A 22012-nucleotide genomic window follows, 5' to 3' on the forward strand; every position below is an offset into this window, starting at 1 on the left:
GTCCGGAGCGGCTCTTCCCGTCTCCCTCCCGCGACCCGTACGGTGCCGCCCCTTGACCCCTGGCGCGGGGTCAGAGGTCGCGCGGCCATCTTGTGGCGGCGGCAGTCGGTGAGGCGGCGGCGCGGCCTCCCCCGCGGGCGGAGCGGCCCCGGGCGGCACGGGACTGCCGAGGCCATGTCCTCCTTCTCGGAGTCGGCGCTGGAGAAGAAGCTGTCGGAGCTGAGCAACTCCCAGCAGAGCGTGCAGACGCTCTCGCTCTGGCTCATCCACCACCGCAAGCACGCAGGGCCCATCGTCTCCGTCTGGCACCGGGAGCTCCGCAAAGGTGGGCGCGCCCGGCGGGTTTGTCCTTTGGCCGCTGCGTTTCCGCTCCAGAGGGCACCGGGGTCCGGACCCTCCTCCCGTGACCCGGGAGGGGCGGCCCCGCGGGGGTCAGAGCGGGGTCAGGCACCGGAGCGCTGGGGGTGCTCGGCGGGAGCATCCCCGGGGGTGCCCGGGAGGGGCCCCGTGGGCTGCTGAGCCTCCAGAGCTTGTGTGGGAATCTTGGGTTGGGATGGGCAGTGCTCCCCCGCTGTGGGATCGCCCTGAGGTGCCGGGAGATGAGCCAAGAAAAAGCGCTGTAGGGGGGGTTGGGGGTCTGGGGGTGCCACCCAGAAATCGTTTGTGCTTTTTGTTTCCCTTGCGGATTAACTCAAACTGAACTTCTGGCAAGGGGTGCCTGAGGGGGCTGCAGGAAAAGTGGAACCGGACTTTTTTTCAAGGGAGTGTAGCGATAGGATGAAAGGAAACAGTTTCAAAGTGGAAAAAGAGCGGGTTCAGATCTTAGCAACAAGTTCTTTGTTGTGAGGGTGGGAGCCCCTGGCTGCCCCCTCCCTGGCAGTGCTGGGGGTGGGATGGGTGGGATGGGTGGGATGCTGGGGGGTCCCTCCCAGCCCTCTCCAGAGAGCCTGGCTGCAGTGAAACAGGAACTGATGGTGTCAAGGTGAGAAAAGGGGGGTGTGGCAGGAATTCAACCTTGCTGTGGCTCAGCATTGTCTGGAGAAACATTTTGAGTCTCCACAGTAGCTTTCTCCTGCAGTTTTGCTCTGTGCTGAGTGAAGTGGTTCAGTACAAAGCTTTTTCCCTGTTGTTACATGGTTTGTTGTAGCTTGTAGCAGCTTCTTTCAACCACGTGCTTAAACTTTATTTTGTACACATCTTTCCCCAGAGCAGGGGTGGCACTGGATTCAGGAAGTATTCAGCTGGTGGTTGCTTTATAAATTAGTTAGAAAAAATCTGAGCAGAGTAAGGAGAGTAAGAACTCCTTGACTGGAAGGAGCCTGGCTTGCCTTGGTGACAGGGAAATGTGTTTTTAGGCTAAGAAGCCATAAGCACTTTTGGAAACCATGTTGAGGATTCCAGGTGAAAGAAGCAATAAATAAATAAATGCAACTTCTGTTTGTCTTCTTCCTTACCCAGCAAAATCCAGTAGGAAACTCACTTTCCTGTATTTAGCAAACGATGTCATCCAGAACAGCAAGAGGAAAGGTCCTGAGTTTACCAGGGAATTTGAGTCTGTTCTTGTGGATGCTTTTTCCCATGTTGCCAGGTATGTTCCTGTGTTATGTGTGGCTTCAACTTCTCCCTCTAGAGATTGGCATTCTTGTTGGAGTTGAATTCAGTTGGATTTGGGATATTCTGGTTGATCTTGCTGAAGCCTTAGAGAGATGCTGGTGCCCTCTCCCTAGCAGAGGTTGGATTTTTACCACTTTGTGGCTGGGAGCTGGTTGCAGCTCCTGTTTGTGTGTGAGCCACCCCCTCACAGCTTTCTGCATTTATTCTCTGCATGCAGCTCCAGTGCACTTCGTGCAGTTGTTACCAGAGGATCCTTCAGCTCTGCTCCTGGGGAGTGGAACTGAAGAGTTGTTTGTGTTTATTAAAGCCCCATAAGGAACGTCCCTTCCCCACTCTCAGAAAACTTTCAGAGCTGGCAGTTTGGGCCCCCAGAGTCTCTTCAGTCTTCTGGTTTGAGCAGGGTTCCTTTTTGCACTGCTTTTTTAAACAGTTATCTGATTGTTGGCCTCCTTGTGAGGAGGAGAAAGTGTCTTGCACGTAAAAAGGAAGAAGTGATGCAGCTGCCATCCTATAAAAATGGAGTATCAGTTAGTTAAGTTTTTCTTTAAATAGCAAAGTATTTCCTGTTACCTCAACAGCTGCAGTGCTCTGGGTGTTCAGGGGAGGTGGCTCTCTGGCTTTCAGCACTCTGTATGAGTGCACTTAAATGCCTAATGACCCAATCAGCCTGCTTTTTAATTGGGATGTTATTGACTGAAACAACTGTTTAAAGCTAATACTGTAAAGATACCAACAGGGGGTATTTTATAACTCCTCTTGCAAATTCTGAACGAGAGGATATTTCTCCTTCAAACCATTCCCTGCTTTTACCTTGGGGTGGGAACGTGGGGCACGTTCAGGCAATTCTTGGTTCCAAAAAAGTGGAAAATTGGCCCCAAGTGTGTTTTGCAGGGTTTGTCTTGGACAGTATGAGGAAGGTTCTCTCCAAATGTGCAAATCTTGCAGTGGGTGCAGCTGCTCGTTTGGAAGATGCTCTCTCACAACCCAGAGAATGTTTTTCAGCTAAATTACAATTATTTACTAATCTTTGAACAGAGAAGCAGATGAGGGCTGCAAAAAGCCCCTGGAACGATTGCTCAACATCTGGCAAGAGAGGAGTGTGTATGGCAGTGAGTTCATACAGCAACTGAAACTCTCCATGGAGGACTCCAACAGCCCCCAGACAAAAGGTAACTGCAAACTGGGTTTGTTTTGTGCTTTATTTCACTGGAAGTGCTGCCAGGAGTTGAGCTCTGGGCTCAGGAGTTGGGTTGGTCATGGAGGTTGCTCAGGATTGTCATCAGAGCTCTGATTTTCCTGAAACTTGCAGTTCCAGTTTGCAGGTGTGTTGCCTTGTGACTCCTGGCTGGCAGGAAGCTGGACTTGAGGTGATGTCTGCTTCTGCTGAGGCAGACAAGGTGCCTCAGGGCTGCTTTCTGGTGTGCAGGCAGGGGGCAGGGGGCAGGGAGGTGCTGCAGCCACCTGGAGAGTCAAAATACTGTCCCACCCTGCAGCCCTGAGAGTGCCCAGCTGGGTTGTTCTAATGCTTTATTCAGTGTTGTTAGTGCTTTCCTTGTCATTTTTGTGTTTGTTTGCATGCTGATGTGGTTAATTATGACTCAGCAGAAACTTTAATGACTGAAGGCTGGAATGCATGCCCAGAAGCTGCCCTGCTCTCTTCTTGCAGCACCCAACATCATTTGGGGTGTTGTGGTTTAACCCCAGCATCCTGCTCTGGCTGTGGTTTGTCTGAACTGCTCCTTCAGGCAGGAGCCCTGGGTGGGGCTTCAGCAGCTCAGGGCCCTTCACTGCCCCTGACTCCAGGTGACACCAGGAAGGGATTTCCCTGTGTTCCCCAAAGGCTGGGGCACCCCTGGCCTGAGGGAAGGGGGAGAGGGGAGGTCTCTCTGTGAAAAGCTGGCACTGGGGCTCTGCTGTTGTCTGGGTGGAATGTAGAAAACATCTGTTTGTCATGAAAGCAGAGGATTTACATGCCTGGGTTCCTGCTGAACTCATTTACCAGGGCTCTGAAACTGCCAGAGAAATGTGTCACAAGTGTTCAGCTTTTAATCTAAACAAAATGATTCTGTGTGTCCAAGAATCACATCTGGGGTGTCCTGGGGCACTGGCAATGGCTTCAGCTCAGTGTCCTCCTCCTTTTGGTGGTATCAACCAATCCTGATACTAAGCCTTCTCAAATTAATTTGATTTATATTTGGTTTACACAAAACCAACCCCTCTGAGCAGAGCAGACCTTTGGCTGTGGGAAACAGGATGCAGGAATACACAGCCTGAGAACTGTGTGCTCATCTTCATTTGGGGGTAACTTAGTTTTTGGGTAATGGGAGGTTTTAATGGGGCATCTTTTACTTGAGAGAACAGTTCAGGCCCCTCTGTGAGGGTGAATGTGGCTGCCTGCTTTGTCATTTTGTTGGAAAAAAAGAAACGAAGATTTTTAAGAGAAAAAGAAATTTGAAAAACTTGTCAGAGTTCTCCTCAGACTTTGTTGTGACTGGCTTGCTTTCAAATTATCTTCATCATCAAGAGGCAGCTTGACATGGGAGTTCTGTTGATCTCTAAGATAAACTGGTGTTCATTTGGTGTAAATTGGTCCAGTTTCTGGTCGGTGACTGGAGGAAGGCTTTGTTGTAGTTGCTCTGTTCCATTTTCAAGCAGGTGAACATAAGCAAGATGGACAATAATGCATCATGTTTGACAGATAAAACATTTGTCATAGAAGTGTAAAACCCACTGCTCAGCTCTTGTTTCATTCCTAGCAAGGCCTTGGGTAAAAATGCAGCAGTTCAGACCCAGCCACAGAGCAGGTGATTGCACCAAGAAGGAATGGTTCCCTCCAGAGGGGTGGAGGGGAAGGAGTTCTGTCCCTTTCCAAGTGTTCTGTTCCCTGGCTGTGGCTTCCTCAGTGTTGGAAGCAGCTCTCTGCTTGTCAGTTCCTTAAGGAAATATGTAAATGCATGGAAATGAGCTTTTGAGTGTTGGTATCTTATTGTTTTGAGTCTGAATGTATTCATTAAGCTTGGATTGGTTTTCTCATTAATCTCATTTTGACTGGAATGTTTCTTTTTACAAGCAGTAGAGAAGAATCACCCATTTATCTGAAAGCCTGGGAGAACCAGGTCTGCAGGGGCTTGATTTAAAATCCTTTAGGTAATATATGCAGCTGGTGTTTCCTTTTATCTTTGCAATAAGCAGTTGACAGAAATCCTTGAGTGTCAGACTGTGACAGGACTGAGCTGCCACCTCTGGCTGGGTTGGTATCAGGAATGCTGGTGCAGGAGGTCAGATCTGTGCTGGAAAATGGAGAAAACCAGCAGAGAGCAGAGCAGAGCAGGCAGGGGCCTCCACTCCTGGCTGAAATGAGGACTGGGTGTAATGTTGGAGCAGATCTACTCCAGTTATGCTTGACCTAGGAGAGGCTACCAACAAATGTGTGTTGTAGTGAGAACTTAATTGTGAGTCATCTGCCCATCAAGGAACAGGGGCTGGAGCAGGTGGAGGGTCCATGGGAGCATTGGGTTGTTCTTGTGTTGTCTTCTGGAGGTCTGTGATGGTCTGATGCTTCCCTCAGGAAAGCTGTCTGCTTGTTGTATTCAGTGCTTTGGCCCAAATCACTTTACCAAAGTGTTTTTCATGTAAGTTTACTTGGATCTTGCCCAACTTGCTGAACCCTGGTGCTTGGCACCTAAACCCTATCAAAGTTAAGTGTTAGTTACAGTTGTGAGAGGTGCATTTTGTGTTATGCTGATTGAGGGTGATAGCCCTGCCAACATAAAAAAAAAAAACAAACACTTGAATTCAGCTCATCTGCCTTCCAAGCCAACAGTTGCCTACTGAGCTTGAGGGTCAGAAGCTCTGTCTCACAGGTTTAACCATTATTCCAGAGCTACAGCAGCTTTCAGTGGGGTTTCCTTCCATATTTCCTGCCAACAGGAGCTTCTGCTCATGCAGCTTGTCATACAGGTTTGTGCTTAACTGTCATGTAACTGCTGAGACTGATAAATCCTCACATCAGAGGCAGACTGTTTGGCTTTTAAATTTGAACCCTTTTTGCAGTTTCCTCCAGTGAAATGCATTATTTTTGGGGGGGAGTTCCTGAGTGTGTGATGTGGCTGCTGCTTGAATGAGGAGACGAATGTAACCAATCCCTGTGAGAGAAAGGGATAATTTTATATTGCCTTGAGATAAAAACAAGCAACCAACCCAAACCCCACATAAAGTGACTTTTTAACAGAGCAGAGTTTTAGACTCCTAGTTATGCTTCTGAATGTGTGTACACAGATTCCACAGTTGGTTTCTCTGTTCTGTGTGTAATGTGCCTGGAGTCAAATCAAAGAAACTGCTTTACCTCCAAAATCAGTCACCAGGAGATGAGAACAGGAAGGTGAACAGCTTAGATGGAAAGGTCTCCCATGTTCCCAGCTTACAGGAAAAACCCAGACTTTGTCACTAACATTTTTGATGCCATAAGCTTCTCCAAGCCACCACAGATGGTTTCAAGGATGAAAAGTTGGCAGAGAAATACCTTTCCAAGTCTGTCTGCATGCTGCAGCAGCAAGATAGCAGCCCGGAGCTTCACTGCAAAGCTGTCAGTGCAGAGCTGTCTGTCAGGGTGGAGAAACTGAGTGCTTTGCTTTTTGAATGTTCTGAGGGAAACTGAGCTGTCTCTGAGCTGGGAAGAAGATCCCAGTGAAGCAGGAAAGGTGACTGCATCTCTCCCAGTGTTTCTCTGTCTGTGTCAGGAATGGACTCTTGGCTTTCTTGGCAGAAGCTGTCCATGTTCTGATAGAATTGCTCCCTGCCAGTTTGAATCCCAGTTCTCATTTTGGTTGTCACTGGATGTGTGCTCTGAGGTCACACATTCTTCATGGATTATCTCGTGTTTGTCCTGTGTTAATTACTTTATGATAAGCAAACTCAAATGCTCAATACCAGTGGCACCTTGTCCCAGCTCTGCAGCTGCAGATGCTCTTTGGCCATTTTGTCCTCTGCACATCTCCTGTTCAGCTCAGCTGGTGTCTTGTGCAGACCCCTGGGGACAGCAGCTGTTTCTCTTGTTGATCTGGTACCTTACTTGCTTGGAGTCAGATCCTGAAGCCACTCTGTCACAGCAGTTACATACACACAAAACTGGGACTCTGCCTTTTCCTTCCTGCATAGCTCTGGCATACATCAAAAATGCATTTGGTTTTGGATTACTGAGCTTCTTTGCCTTCCATGAAGTAAATCTGTTTTCTAACAGAGATTCGTTTGTGTCTGCCCCACAAACTGTTCAGCTTTGCCCCACATCAGTAGGATGTGCAGCACCAATGATTTTCCATTAAAATTAGGTTTTGTCAGACATGTCCCACCTCAAAATTCTGCATTTAAGGACAGGGCTCTCTGTTTGCTTCCTCGTTAGAGCTGGGCAGCCTGATTTAATTTTAAGTCAAGAGTGATCTTGGATTTTCCTGTGAATTGAAGTATATACAGGCTCTTCCCTTGAGCTCCATTGTTATCTTGGCAAGAATTGATTCCATTGAAGAGATTTTCTCAAGACTGTGTCCAAAGCTTTCTTATGAATTATCCTGGCTGCTCTTCATTTTGGTGGCAAGTCTGAAGAATAATCTGTCTTCTTCTGAAGGCTCTACCTGGACCTAAGGCTGTATTAAGGCTCCTGACTCATTAAATAATCTCTTCCCTTCCAAGTTAAGGGATGCCACACTAAGGGTCACTGTCCTGCTTTATGAATTCCTTCTCTCTGAAGTGCTGCAGATGGGTTCATGCTCTGCCCAACACTTGTTACTGAGTTTCAGTTTCACAGAGCTGTCCTGAAGTCTGTATTTTGATGGAAAACTGGAAGGTTGGATAACTGGCAGTTATTTAACTGATTGTGGGACTACAGTGTGTTCAGTACATACATCCTGGTACAAAGGGAGAGCTTGAGGTTCTTCTGTCCTCATGTGCCCTGGCATCAGAATCCCAGGAACTGCTGGTGTGAGGATGTATCCTATCTGGCTTGTGTGGGCAAACCCCAGCTTTTATTGCTGAGTGTTTGGGATATGATGCCAACACCAGAGGCCAACTGTGGTCAACCTTCTCTTTAGAGAAGGCTTAATCATCAGAGCATCTGGTAGAGGTTTTCTGAAGCAGGGGTAGTTAAGGTGGGCAGATCCAGCATCCACATGAGTCACTTGTGTGTCTCTCCAGTTGCAGAGGAGAAGAAGTCTTTAAAGAGAACTTTTCAGCAAATACAAGAGGAGGAAGATGATGATTACCCAGGGAGCTACTCACCCCAAGACCCCAGTGCTGGGCCACTGCTGGTAGGTGGGACAGGGTCGTGAGTGGGGGTCCTGGAGCCACCTCGGTGTGCACCAGCCACTGAGAATTGTACTAGCCACAAGGTGGAGCTGCCAACAAGTAAAATGCTCTTAATGGAGCCATTCCCTTGGGGGTTGAGAAGTCCGTGTGGGATGGAGCAGATCCCTTTTTTCATCCTGAAACACTGTGCAGCCTCTGAGTGATTTCTGGTAGTCTTAACCAAGGTGTGAGTAGCACAACCAGTAAAGGGTCTCAAAGGACTGCTGGAGAACAGACCATAAGGAAAATTATTTCCCAGATCAGTGTGTAATCTCTAGAACCCATTATTTTTTGTAGGACATCTCCTCCCATGAGCTGTTCATTACAAAGCTCAGCCTGTGATAGGTGTGTGTGGGGTTGGTTAGGAAAACCAGTTCTGAAGACTTTATTTTGAGGCTGGCATGTTAGTGGTGAGGAAATAGGAATGAAATAGAGGATCATGCTGACCACTTAGGGCTACAAAATGAACATATGTTAAACCATTGTCCATTTGAAAAGGGTAAAAAAATATACAATCCATCTGTTAGGCTGTAAACATTGAAAAATGAAAATAAATAACAGTTGTTAAGGAAATAAGCAAATTGTTGTTTCTGCCTCCAGATTCCTTCCAGCTCATGGTTTGATGAGAATCATTGTTACTGTTGGAAATCGTTAGGAGTTTGCAAAGAAGTTGTAAATATTAGGTAATGGACTTCTTTGTTTTTTAGTTTAAAAAAATATTTATTTAACATTTTTCAGTGTTTTTACTGGTTTCCAAACAACTGAAATGTAGCTTTGTGGTAATGTTTACAGGACCAGTTTCAAAAATCTCCCATGAAAATGCCAGTATTTTTTAAAACAAAGAGGCAAACCCCCACTTTTTTTCTTTCAATTCAGAGAGTCTCTCTTTCTCCTTTTTGTATTTTTTTTGGAGCAGGGAGGAATTATGTTGTGCCAGAGGAGGTCCTGGTAAGGTTATCTTCAATTGAAATCTGGCCAAGTTTTGTTTTCTCCTGTGTCAGAATGCACCTTTAAAACAGAACAAAAAGTGCATGTGTGGTTCTGCTAATCTGAGAGTGTCAGGGATGCTCAGCTGGGGGCAGAGTCCCAGTTTGATGCAGCACTGGGGGCTGGTGGCTGTTTCCCAAACTGGTGTGGTCATCAACTTTTCAGCTTTGTGTTAAAAGATCACTTCTCTGAAGTGGAATGAGAGGTGTTCCACTGCAGAGTCCTGATAAAGATGATCCTGCTGTACTTATGCAAAAGTTCCTGAACACTGGGATTTTGTGAACTTGGTAAAGACTCCCTGTGTTGGGATTCAGCAGTTTGAAAATTCCCTAAAGAAAACATTCCAAGAGCAGTTGTTTGCCAAGTGAGGTGACCTCAGGTGCAGTGGTGCCATCCATGGGCCGTGGCAGGGGTGTTACCTGGTTCTGATGTTAGATAACTTGTCTTGTAGACTGAAGATTTGATCAAAGCCCTGCAAGACCTGGAAAATGCAGCATCAGGAGATGCAACAGTGCGGCAAAAAATTGCCTCTCTGCCTCAGGAAGTTCAGGATGTCTCATTACTGGAGAAAATTACAGGTATGAAATTGGAAGATGAATGAACTTGGGTCTGAAGAATAACTTGGAAACCAAAGGGGTTTTTCTTTAAATAATCACAGTGTATGGGGAAGTGAATTCCTGCTTTTGTGTCCTTGTTCTGCAGCTCTTGGGTAAGCTCTTGTTCCTGGAAGTAGTTTTAATTTGGAACTCATTGTGAACTGTCACTTGTTCAGTCCTTTATAATATACTCTTACAGTGTCTAACTGGGAAGATTTTGTGCAGTTCATGTGTTTGCTTGTATTGCTACCTTGGGAGTTATTCAAGAGAAGAGAATTAAGAAGTGCAGGCTGTGTTTAAACATGAAAACCTCCTGGTGTGGTTAAACTGGGTAATGAAAATACAGCCAAAACTTTTAGTTTAATTAACCTGTCGAGGGGGCTGTCTTCATAGATTCATACCCATCCTCTCCTCCAGTCACTGACATCTCTGTGAGGATAAAAAGCAGTCAGTCATGTCAGTGTCTGAAAAACCCCACCACTTGTGAGCTGCTTGTCCTGCCTCTTCCCTTCCTATCCCCTGTGATAAGAACTCTCATTTCGCTGTCAAGCCAGAAGCCTGTTTATGAATGGATGGCTCCTGGTGAGTTGTAGCCCTGCTGTCAGAGTCTTCAGCTCTGTCCTCTCACTCACCCTCCCCTCTTGCATGCAGACAAAGAGGCAGCCGAGCGTCTCTCCAAGACAGTGGATGAGGCCTGCCTGCTGCTGGCCGAGTACAACGGGCGCCTGGCGGCCGAGCTGGAGGACCGGCGCCAGCTGGCTCGGATGCTGATCGAGTACACCCAGAACCAGAAGGAGGTGCTGACAGAGAAGGAGAAGAAGCTCGAAGTGAGTACTGATGGCACCGGTGCCAGCAAGATGGTTGTCTCACCAGATCCTCCCTGGTCTGTATGGGTCTCTCAAGGGAGGTGACTCCAGGGCTGTGTTTGGAGGAGGAGGGGTAAGGGGCTGAGTGGTGTGAGAAGCCTGGCAGAGGGCAAATCTGTGCTGATGGTCACTCTGGCATGTGGTAGCACACAGGGACATGGATGGCCCAGAACTCCTTAAAGAAAAATAAGCTCACCTCCCAAAGTTCATCAGTTCTACCCTGTTTTTTATGAAGTCTCCATTTATTAAAAAAAAAAAAAAACAAAAAAAAACCAACCAAAAATCAACCTTCCTTTGCCATAATTAGCTGGGGTTTTATTAATTGTTTTCTTTCCAGTTGGGTGCTCTTCATCTGCCTTCCCAGCCCTTACTTGATAAGGGGATGCAGTTTAACCAAAATCTAACAGCCCCTCTTCCCTATGGTTTGGTGGTGCAGTGCAAGTTGGGCTGATACCCCAGAGTGCTGGTTGTGTTTCCTGCCATAGCTCCCTTGGATAAGGAGGGGAGGACACCCTAAAATGTGACCCTGGACCTGAGCCTCAGCTGTACCCCCAGGGCAAGCACAGGGGCTGCTGCAGCCAAGCTTTTATCTGAAAGGTTCTTTTGGGGAGGAAGTTCTTTCAGCACTGCACGTTGGGACTAGTCTGGAGGTTTAATTAATGGCTGTGGTTGTATGTCACTGCCATCTGCTAAATTGCCCCTTGGGGGCACATTAAGGGCTTCCTCACCACTGTCTGCTGCTGGTTATTGTCAACAGCTGCTGCTGGGTGGGACATGACATGCTGCAGAGGACAAAGTCTCCTGGAAGGAGACTGCTGCCTCTGTTCACTGTCACAAGGAGCCTCAGCCTCTGACAAGCAGGCAGCATTGTTCTGGGGGAAAATTCACTTTGAGTGTTTCCTTTGTCATGTGTGTTTATATCAGTGTTTCTCCCTGTCTTGTGACTCTGAACATGCTTCTCTTCCAGAGCAATGTTTTTTCCAAATCGGCCAGACAGGCACTGATTCTGCATTCCATAGTTAATAATTCTGTTGGCTTCTTCAAGGATAGCATCTGTCTTATGCCTGAATCATTAAAAGGCACTTTCAGATGTGGATATGAAAGGTGCTATAAAACAAATCCTGTTTAGCACCTGATTTATTTGTGAGATACGAGTGGAAGTCTTGGGTCAGTTGTTTTTTTTTCACAGCTGAAACAAGGACACCTGTCTAGCAGAAACATATGTAAGTGTGCTGTATCAAAATACATAAAAGACAGACATCTTGCTGTTTACTTTTTTTTTTTTCTTAAGGCAGGGAATAGATAGTAAAATGCTGCACAGCAAGTCCAGAAAAATCTATGCAGTTGGGTCAGTTTGAGACTATGAAATTAAGAAATACACAATGACAACATTAAATGAAAATTTCTAATGCAGTAGCTGAAATGTTGTGACAATTGTATTGGTTTTTTGTTTAGAAAATATCCTTTATGTAGGGAATATTACTTGAAAATTGTAACTCTGGCAGAGGCAGAAACTCAATCCTGAAAATGAAGTTGTTCACTGGCTGAGCTCTTTTGTTAGTAGGAATAATTCAGCTGATGGCAACACAACAGGTTGCTTGCCCACTCTTCAGTGTAAAACACATCCTTTGATATGCTGGAAAGTAAAGAATGATGTTACTGAATATCTGTTTGGGTTAACATCTTTTCATTCTGCCAGAACAAGGTGGCCTCAGCTCTTGGCAGCTGCAGGAAAGGCCCCTCAGTACTTAACATGAAGGAATAGTTGGCATCAAGCCTCAGGTGAGGGGTGTTGCCTGATGAAAGCAGCCCCATTGTCCTGGAGCTGTAGATGGTTAATAAACAGTGGAAGATGATGTTTGCAGATAGGGCAGGACACATCTGCTTATCAGTGTTTGATAGTCTTTGATGTGGGTAAGCCTGCATTTTCCTTTGTAGTGCCAACAGGCGTTTTAATTGCAGGATCTGAAATTCTTGTAGCAATTAAGATTATGTTAAGAAACAAAAACATTTACTCGTGCAAAGTCTGAAATAAGAAAATAACTTAAAACAATCTGATTTTACGTCTCTCCTCATTGTGTGCTTTACTCTTTCAAGGCATCTCCAGAATCTTTGGTGCTGTTTTTTCTCTCATGAAGCTCCTGACTCTCAGCTGAATGGCAATTTTAGGTAGAAAATGGATTGTTCACTATGCTCATGCAGCCAAGGCTGCTCGTTGGGGAGAGGGGTCTGTTGATTCAGGGCTTTGTTTTAAGATGTGGGAATGTCTAGTTTGGAGATAATTTTGGTTATATTTTGTATTTTAGTTATTCATAAAGCAAAGTCCTTAAGCATGATGGCAATGAAAGTAGCTAATCTACATCTTTGGAAAAGCAGCTTTTGCAGTCTAAAGAGCTACAGTTGTTTACTAATCCTATTAATACTGTCCCTCACGAAGCACAGCAAATTCTCAAAACAGACAAACTCAGTGTGTTTATGTCTACTGGACTAATGCTCAAGATACTTGGCAATGTCAAAACCCTGTGACACAGAGCTCTTGTCATCAGGTGCAGAAAAGCTGTTTAATTAAGGGACAATATCCTGAGCAAGGTGGCTGTGGATAATGAATTACACTTCATCTTTGATACAGGATGGTGTGAGCAGGGATTGGAACAGCCAAGCACTGTTGGTTTGAAGGGAGAAAGCTGGCACAAAGCCTGAAGACTGTAACATATGGACAGAGCTCTGCTTTTAGGGCAGAGGATGAAGAAATTGTAGTGTAATATTTAGCATTCCTTTATCCAGAGCAGGGGGAGATTGTGATAATTTGATTGTAGTCTAAAAGCACTTAGCAGGGGAATGTAGAATTCCTTTAATTCTGACACTGCTGCAAAGCAAAATCAGCTGGGATGAAGGTGATGCTGAACAGCCTGTAGCAAGGCATATGTTTTTAGAGGTAAATATTCCTAAGGTTAACTTACTGAAAGCTGTAGTGGATTCAGTAGTTTAACATCTGAACACTGGATTTCTGTTTAATTGGTGCTTCATCTCAGTCAGAAGTGGTGGGCTTGACCCTGCAGCTGCTGCATGGATCTTCCATGGCCTGGCCTGGCCTGGACTTTCAGAGTATCAGGACATAAAATCCATTTCCAGGCATATAAACAAGAACTGTTGTTTCTATAAGAATGAGATAAGGTGTCTTCACACCTCACGAATATTTAGCTTCCAGTTCAAGTTCTCTGCTTTGTGTTGGTTTTGTCCCTGGCTGCACTCTTACAGTCTGGGGAGGGCATTTGTCCTTCAGCACCTGAGTCTGCACAACTTCAAGGGGAAGGATTGTGTTTTGGAGTCTCTCTGCCTGGCAGGCAAGTGGAAAAAATCCAGGGGATCAGTTTGTGTAAAACTGAAGGTCAGGGGGAGATCCCTGGGAGAGCATTGGAGTTCCAGGCAACTGAAAAATGCAGTTGACTGAATAGCTGGGACTAGAGGAACCCCGGGAGAGTAGTGCTAGAAAATGGGAAATTGTGGGGAAGCTTTATGGCTCCCTAAACCAACTACAGACAGGAGAATATTTGGTGTAAGTGGAGGGAGGGTTATTTTAATCTAGTGGGGAGAAGAGATGAAAAGACGAGAAAATGTGCATTTAGAATTTTTGTTGTGATTTGCAGTCAGTTCTTTCCCATGCCCTGCAAATATTTTATGTACCTGTGTTTGTAAAAGGTGACATGAAGAACATGCTACAGTATATAGTGTATGTATTTATAGCACAGAACAACCTTGGGTTTGTTCTTTATTATCCAAGAAAAAAACAAACAAACAAACCCCTTACTGTCCTAATTTTGCTGTGCTGTGTCTCAGTGTTCTGTAGGGATGTAAAGCAAGGCTCTCACGTACTCACTAAGCAGACTTGAATCTCTTTGCTTTAGAAAGCTTTAATTTGGGTAATTTTCTCCCAACACCCTTCATATTGATCATTTCTTATAAATTCATTGCCATTGTGACATTCTTATTCCATCGTGTTTTAATGTGTATGTTTTGAAGGTACTTTACAGAGGTTATGTCAGCAGCAAAAGCTCAGGAATCCTTAATCAGCCTGTTGGATATTTCATGTTTTTAAACAGAGATTTTTACACAACCACATAAACGTGTTGCTGCCAAGCCTCTCACCTCACCACGTTCCCATTCCATATTTCTGTTGAGCCTCTGGTGCTTTTTTTTTTTCCCCCCTGACTTCTGTGGTCTTTTGCTCTCACCCACCTGGCTCAGGCTCAGCAGATCAGACCTGAGGGTGTCTGCCTGCTCTCCCTGCTCTCCCTGCTCTCTTGCTGGGTTCTCAGCTCCGTGTTTCTCAGTGTCTGCAGGTGCTGTCAGGAGTTGCAGTGTGTGACTGCATCTCCCTGGCAGGGATGGAGGTGTCCAGTGCAGTGCTGAGCTGACATCACAGGGAGTCTGTGCTGTGTCACTGGGCAAGGTGAACACAGCAGGGATGGGGGCCCTGGCCTGATGATCTTGTGGCTGCTTTTGAGTGGAAGAGTTCTGGCAGAGCCCCTGGGTGGTGGTTAATTCTGATTGTGCATTTGTGTCAAGGGCTGACTGCCTCGTTCACTTGGCCACTGGGCACGTAAAATGCCTCAGACTGAAAGGGAATTTTGATTAGCAAAAGCATTTCTGTGGCTCAGTGCCAGTGCTTTTTTTCTTGTATCATCCTGAAACTCCTGCTTACAGTAAAAGATCTCATTATTTTGTTAAAAAAAAAAAAAAAAAAAAGGCAAAAAGCCTCCAAATACTATTAATCTTAATGAAAGGCAACTATGCAGCACAGCAATTAGCTAGACACATGGAGTACAAACTCCTACCCAGACAGCAGTGGCTTTTAAGTGCACTTCAGATTTTTTCAGTTATATAGAATGGAACAACATCATCTTTTGCAGAAATCTGCAAGATGCCCAGAGCATGGCATGGGCTACATGAGAAACAGTTGCTTCCTGTAAAACCTGCTTCCAGGGTCCTGCCCTGCAGGATATGGACACAGCTCTGTTTGGGGAAGAAATAAAGCTTTGATCCCAGAGCAGATGGGAAGTGTTTGGGGTGCAGGAGGCAGCTCTCTAACACTGTGTTGTGTAACAAATCTTTCCAGACAGTGTCCATCTCTTCTAGGAAATCTTGGTTCCTGATTACTTCCCTAGAATGTCGTTTACATTCCTAAATTGAGTGATGTTTTTCTGAGCCAGAGTTCTTAATGGTTTCGGGGCTTTTGCTGGCTTTTCCTTGTGGTTTTTTCCTCTTACTTTTTTTTTATTATTATTATTTAACAGGATTTACACCTCACTGCTTTAACAAAAACTTGTGTGGACTAGTTAATGCCTGCATTGACCTGCTGGTAAGAATTGAATTCCTTAGAACTGAACAAATGTGGTTCTCAAAGTTATTTGATTTTTTTTTTTTTTTTTTTTCTTACCATCATATATGCACAGAGGTCTTTGTTCAAACTGAGAAGAATTGGCAAATCAAGTGGTATTTGAGGTATTTTCTTGGCTTAGGTTTGGAATTTGCACCTTCTACCCATTTATCAGAGTCTGAGGACTTGCCAGCTGCCTTGCCCTTATTGATTTTGCACCTTGTGATTCTTGTACCTTTTCCTGAGGGTTTGTTTTTTTTTTCTGTTGTTTTCTAGGCTTGAGAACAGAGCATGTTCTCAAGTTTATGAGGCTGGTAGAGCTCTGATCTCCATTATTTCAGTAGATATTCTATGTGCATTAACAGAGGTGTTTGGTTATGAGGGTGTGTTAACTCACTGAGCCTCATAAAAAGATTTCAGTTTGAAATAGGCTGTTAAAGGACATTCTTATTTGGTGCTGGCAGGAAATTTATGGAATATATTCATAGAGCCATTCCAGGCGTAGGGGTGTTCAGAGCTGTTGCAACTGCTGCTCTCACTGTTCTGATTCAAAGTAATGAAACACAGAGAATGTAAACTCACTGCTTGTAACCCTGCAGGAACTGCTCTGCTTTGATACTGGGAGAAGGTGAAGAGAATTCCCATCATTGAGAAGGTCAGGAAGAATGGATTAAAGTTGTACACTCCTCAGAAAGATGTTTTGATAAAATGTATGCCTAGTTTCATTTGATCTTCAAAGATAAACTTTTGTTCTCTGGTAAACTGTTCTCTTTGCCAAGTAACTAAGAAATGAAAAAGTAAATTAATAATAGAGCTGATGGATGGAAGCCTGTTCTGTGTGTGGTTTTTCTTCAGCTCATTGTTCCTTGCATTCTGGAGATGCCATGAAGACAAGTGCATCCCAAAAGAAATGATGTGTTACTGGGTTTTTTATTACTTCAATATCTGTCTTCTGTGGCTGGTACATCAATGTTTAGAATCACAAGCCTTGCAAATTACATAAACATCAATCTTTAATTGAGAATAGAGAACTGGGGTATGTGCTGGTCTGCTCTAAGTGGCCTTTAAACACAGTTTAACAAGGGTACTGGACTTTCTCTTGGTTTCAGGGTACAAACTCTTCCTCTCTCATTATGAAATACTACTCTCTGTTATCTGGTGTCTTAGTGCAGACTTCTGCAGTTGGATAGATATTTCTTACTGGCCTTTTAATGTTCAATCCAGGCCACATTCTTGGAAAAATTACTTGCAAATTTCCTCTTCAGGGATTTACTGGTTTTTTTCACTTTGTAATAAGTTTCTGAAAAAATTGTTGCCTGTATTCTGTGTGGTTTCAACCCAATATGGATGTGTCTTCCTCTGGTTGAGATGTGCAGATCATACATGTCTGTCTGTGGTGTTGCTGACATTCCTTCCAGTCCTGTGGCACAGCTGCTGTGGTGGTGTGGTCTGAGAGACCTTATTGAACAGACAAAACTTGGTTTTGATTTAATGACTTGAAAATTGGGTTCCCTGAATATTCAAGGCTGATCCAGCTTAAAGAAAATGAGCATTTTAGCAGGATAGCAATAGCTCTGGTGTAGCCTTGTCAGCAGAGGTGTGTGTTGGAGGAAGGCTCTGGCAGTGTTCCTCCCCTGGCAGCCTGGGTGGGAGCAGAGCAGCTGGGCAGTGACTCTGCTCCCAGATATCTGCCAGGCCCCAGGGGGTGCAGGATTGGGGGCATCTGACACAGCTTCTGTTGAAGTAGCAGGGGGCAGGATTGGTGGTTTAGGGATGCCAAAGCCTGTGAGTTCGGGTGTGGATCTGCACCATGCCAGCAGCTGCTCAGAACCAGTGCCTCACCACCTTCACTCAGCATCCTCACCTGGGAAATGCTCCTGGTTTCACTGAAAGCACTGTTAATTAACTTGTGTGTAATGGTCATTCTCTCATCTCTGTCCCTCAGGAATACAAACAGAAACTTGCTCGGGTAACCCAGGTCCGCAAGGAGCTCAAGTCCCACATCCAGAGCCTCCCAGACCTGTCCCTGCTGCCCAATGTCACAGGAGGGCTGGCACCTCTGCCATCTGCTGGTGACCTCTTTTCAACAGACTAGAACAAATGGTGTCCCCCAGTTTCCATTATTACCAGCAGAAGGAAGAAGACTCTGGTATTGACTGGAAATCCAGTCTTCCAAGATCTACAATTGGAAGGAACTTGCAGACCCTGCTTTCAACCTCTTGGCTGCTGATGCTCTCCCTCTCTGGGTACAGTGGCTCATGGGGAGGGAGGGAGAAGAGCGAGGGTGTGAGCTCTGAAGGGAGTGGGGATGGTCTGTCTAGGCAAACTTTTCTCACTTTTTTCCATACTCTTTAGTTGCTGTTTGCTCTTAGCACTTGTTAACCCCACAAAAGTTGTGAGAATCATGTACATACATACCTGGAATGTTTTCAAGGAAAGGTTGACCATATAATGTTTTTTTCTCTGTGAAAGTATTGTATTATTTCTGATTAAGTCTTGTCTGGTTTAGTTGGGTTTCTGAACCTCATCTCTGAGAGCAGTAGAGTGGCTCTGTGGGGATGTGTGTGTGTGCAGGCACTGTGCCATGTCAGTGTGAGGAGGAGGCATCTTCTGAGCAGTGGTACAGAGAAATATTCTTCTTACATCTGCAGTTCCTCACACTGCTGTGGGGCTGACATGAAGATGATTCCTATTTGGCACGTATGTAAATTGAAACTCACCACAGGCAATAAAAATAAGCAGCTTTTCTTTGTGAATTAGAGAGAGCTTCACAATTTACACTCTGCTGAGCAATGCAGAACTGGATATTGCCTAAATGAGAGTGGAAGTAAATTTTGTTCTAGCTACCTTAGATTTATACCACATTTTCCCTCTTCATTATACAAAATTAGATGGTCACAGAAGCTTTGGTTTAATGAGCTGAGAGGTTGGAATGGTGTATTGCAGCAGGTGATATCCTAGTGACAGGCACTGCCTCATCTGCTCTGAGGGTGGGTACATTGCAAATACTATTCTATAAATCCTCTCCAGAGCTTTAGTGAAGTTGTTTGATGAACAGAAGTTAAATGTGGTATAAATGTTTATTTATTTAGAAAATAGACCCTTATGTATGCACATATCCTGTATGCACATGTACCATGTCCATGCATGTAGATAGTAGAAGGATGTACTTAATTTTGTGTCAGATTATTGTGGGTTGATTTTTATAGTCAGGAAAAGGGGGTGGGGGGAAAGGCCAATTTCAAAGACTTGTAATTCCATTGCTGGCTGATGCTGTAGCTGACATGGCTGTGGTTACATTTCAGTTGTGTGTTAGGGCTGACAAGCTGGACTCTGATCACTGAAAACCATTCCAGTTTGGATAAAATTCTGTTTAAATTTAGCACCTCTCACTATAAAACATTTTAAGTTTCTGGAAACACTTGATCTGGTAATACAGGTTTTGTAGCACTGAGGCTGAAATTAGTTGATGTGCTGTTTGTGCCTCTGCTGTTGTCAGAGATGTGAGAGGAAACCTACAGAAATGCAAAGCTTGTTCTGCAGCCTCATTAATTTATTTACAGGGTGTTCAGTAGCCTATTCAGTTAAAACAGGTAATACAGCATTTTTGGGTCATTATGTTGTTAAGAAGCTCATGTCCTTTTCTTACTGACACTTCATTTTGTCCTTTTTTTAAAACCCCTTGCACCCTTCCTGCCCAGCCAAGAAATGTGTTTTTCTCTTTAGCTCACAGGAGATTTTCCAGTTGTGGATCTATTCTTTCCGTTAAGTGGTTTTGTTATGCAGCCTTTAATGGTCCAAACATTATTCAGATAAATCACTGTGCATTCTCTCTGCTTTTGCCAAAAATGAAAAACAAATCCATCAAACCTCAAAACCCAAACCAAAAGACTCATTCCTGTCCTCTTGCAGCTCATGGAGTTACCCTGAGGCTGCTCTAACCAGTAATTAGTTTGACCATTGATTGAATGTGTATCCACTATAGGACAAAAAAGATGTCATAAAAAAATTATGTAGACAAATGTGTGGACATCTCACACTGTTGTTTTGGGCAGATCTTCTGTGAGAGTTGTATGTCCTTTTTTTTTTTTTTTAATTGAAAGGTTTTGATTTTTTTTCCAAGTATATGTATGTGTTTTACTTTGCTTAATTTAAATGAAGTCTTGTGGGTTTTAATTTTATTTGTTTTACTTTTGGGCAAAGGGCATCTGGTGAACTGGGTGACATTCTCTCAAGGTTAAACAAATTTTCCCAAGGTGTGTCTTTTCTTTTTTTAACAAAAGCTTAAATCTGTATATGAATTGATTTAGGAATTAATTTAGACATATAGGCTGCCATTTGTGACAGCAGTATATTCTGAAATGTCTCATAGATATCTATTTTTGAATAAAGAGGGTGTCATTGAATAGTAGTGGTTTTACTTTTTTCCCCATTCAGGGGTTTCCCCGGCACAGGGTGGGTTTGTTTGGGGGTTCTGCCCTCAGCAGTGATGGAGATGTGAAATCTCACTGGGGTGTGCAGCTTTCTCAGGTCATTACTGCAGAGAAAAAAATGAAATGTGCTTCCCTGCACTAACCTCTGACTTGAGGGGCACAAGGTACAGAAGTCATGCATTAATTTGGGCTGTATGGGGAACATGTAAATAATTATGCTTTTAAAAATAGAGAAGCCAATCCTGGGAGCCAGAGTGTGGCTTTCCATCAAGAGCTGCTGTTCCAGCAGGATCAGTGATCCTGCATCCCAAAGCCTTTCTGCTTTGGAGGAGGGGCCTTCCCATCCTACTGGGGGTTCATCCTCTTGGAGGTTTTGGGGTCTTCACCCCAATTAACCACTCTGCAGTTGGCTCTTCAGGCAGACGTGGTCCTTGTTTCATATGCCTTGGAGAGCATCTGTCAAGCTGCTTTATTTATGAATCTGGCACCAGAGAGGGTGTATTCAGTGCTGCCTTTGTCAGGGCTTGCAGGGCAGCTTGTGGTGGCTGGGAGGGAGCCTGGTGTAGGATTCCTGCAGTGAAAAGCCACCTTTGTGCTGGGTTTGTAGGAACCTGTCTGAGGCTTTCAGAGGCATCAAATGTGGCCGGGTACTGGCTGTCCCTTCTTGCTTTGAGAATCTGGTTTCTGGTTTTGGTTTGTTGGTTTTTTTGGAGGTTGTTTATTTTTTCTAAAGAACTGAAACAAATGCTTCCCAAACCCCTTGGCTTTCTGCAGGTTTCTGTGCAGTCATCTGCTTCAGTTCACTGCTGTGTTCCTGTCCCTGCTGCTCAGCAGCAGTGCTGCACAAGGAGCAAAGCAGCTTACCTGCCTGTAGGAGGTGAGAGCTCCATCCTGGTTAACTGAGGCACAAATTGCAAGCTCAGGGGTTATAAAGGTGAGGACAGAGCAGGGCTGGGTCAGCCTGGGGGTGGTGGGGGCTTTCTCTGGAGCTGCCTGGCACCCGCTGCCTCCCACGGGGTGTGATTGCCCTGGGATTCATCCAGTTACTTTCTCAGGCCAAGTGCTGATACATTCCATGGTCAGTTCTAAACTTCTCATGTTTATCTTTAAGATTAGATACAAGAAGGATAAAATGCACCTCATGCCATATAAAAAAAAAAAAAAAAAAAAAGAAATGACCTTGTAGAGATGCTGCGGGGGCTGTGGTGCATCCAGGCTGGGAGGTGTTTGCCAGGGCTTTCACCTGCTTCTGGGGCAGTGACTTCTCCTGTTTGAACTTCATGGCAACTTGTAAGGTTGGGCCACACCAAGTTTCCTAATGCAAGACATATTTGGGAGGTTTTTACGTAAACAAGCAAAGAAAATGAGCCAGGAGAAGTGGGAAGCTTTGGAAGCCTTGGCAGTTACTGCAGCACAATGATAAAGGGGTTGGTGTTAGCACTGCAGGGTTGGTTTTGAACCATCTTAGAAAGTAAATTCCTGTCTCCATAGCCAAGGAGCTGGAAGTGAAGTTTGGATCGATGGTTTATGAAGCAGAAGGGTAAAAGATAAATGGCAAATAAAGAGTCTCAAGCTGAAAACTTCATGGTGGTTTCACAGTGGGGCTGCTGATGGGGCTGGGAGGAGAGGGAAGGTGGCTCAGTTGAGCAGCACGTGATGTGGAAAGGAAGAGCCAAAGCCTGAGGTTTGACACTTCTGCAGGTTTGGGTTTTGCAGCTTTCTGCTTGCTGTGAGAGGATGGAGGACATGCAGGGAGGGACACTGTGCCCATCAATCTGGGGAGGTGTCTTGCTCAGGGCTTCT

The 22012-nt window shown here is 44.9% G+C and overlaps 1 protein-coding gene across 1 annotated transcript; it reads left to right on the forward strand.

Annotated features, from left to right (window-relative positions):
• The first annotated feature begins 59 nt into the window (after positions 1-59).
• Positions 60-20182, forward strand: RPRD1B (regulation of nuclear pre-mRNA domain containing 1B). The gene is made up of 7 exons (XM_071760266.1): positions 60-325; positions 1459-1588; positions 2650-2783; positions 7801-7913; positions 9389-9515; positions 10185-10360; positions 17722-20182. The coding sequence occupies exons 1-7, from the start codon at positions 175-177 to the stop codon at positions 17869-17871; spliced, it is 981 nt and encodes a 326-aa protein (XP_071616367.1). The 5' UTR covers positions 60-174; the 3' UTR covers positions 17872-20182.
• The last annotated feature ends 1830 nt before the right edge of the window (positions 20183-22012 follow it).

Source organism: Heliangelus exortis, chromosome 16, assembly GCF_036169615.1.
Source record: "Heliangelus exortis chromosome 16, bHelExo1.hap1, whole genome shotgun sequence".
NCBI lineage: Eukaryota > Metazoa > Chordata > Aves > Apodiformes > Trochilidae > Heliangelus > Heliangelus exortis.

Bases quoted from the DNA above. Each gene is read 5' to 3' on its own strand.
- RPRD1B (XM_071760266.1), top strand. From the start codon at position 175: ATGTCCTCCTTCTCGGAGTCGGCGCTGGAGAAGAAGCTGTCGGAGCTG. The intron at 326-1,458 runs GTGGGCGCGCCC...TTCCTTACCCAG, and splicing joins GCACCGGGAGCTCCGCAAAG to CAAAATCCAGTAGGAAACTC. The intron at 1,589-2,649 runs GTATGTTCCTGT...ATCTTTGAACAG, and splicing joins GCTTTTTCCCATGTTGCCAG to AGAAGCAGATGAGGGCTGCA.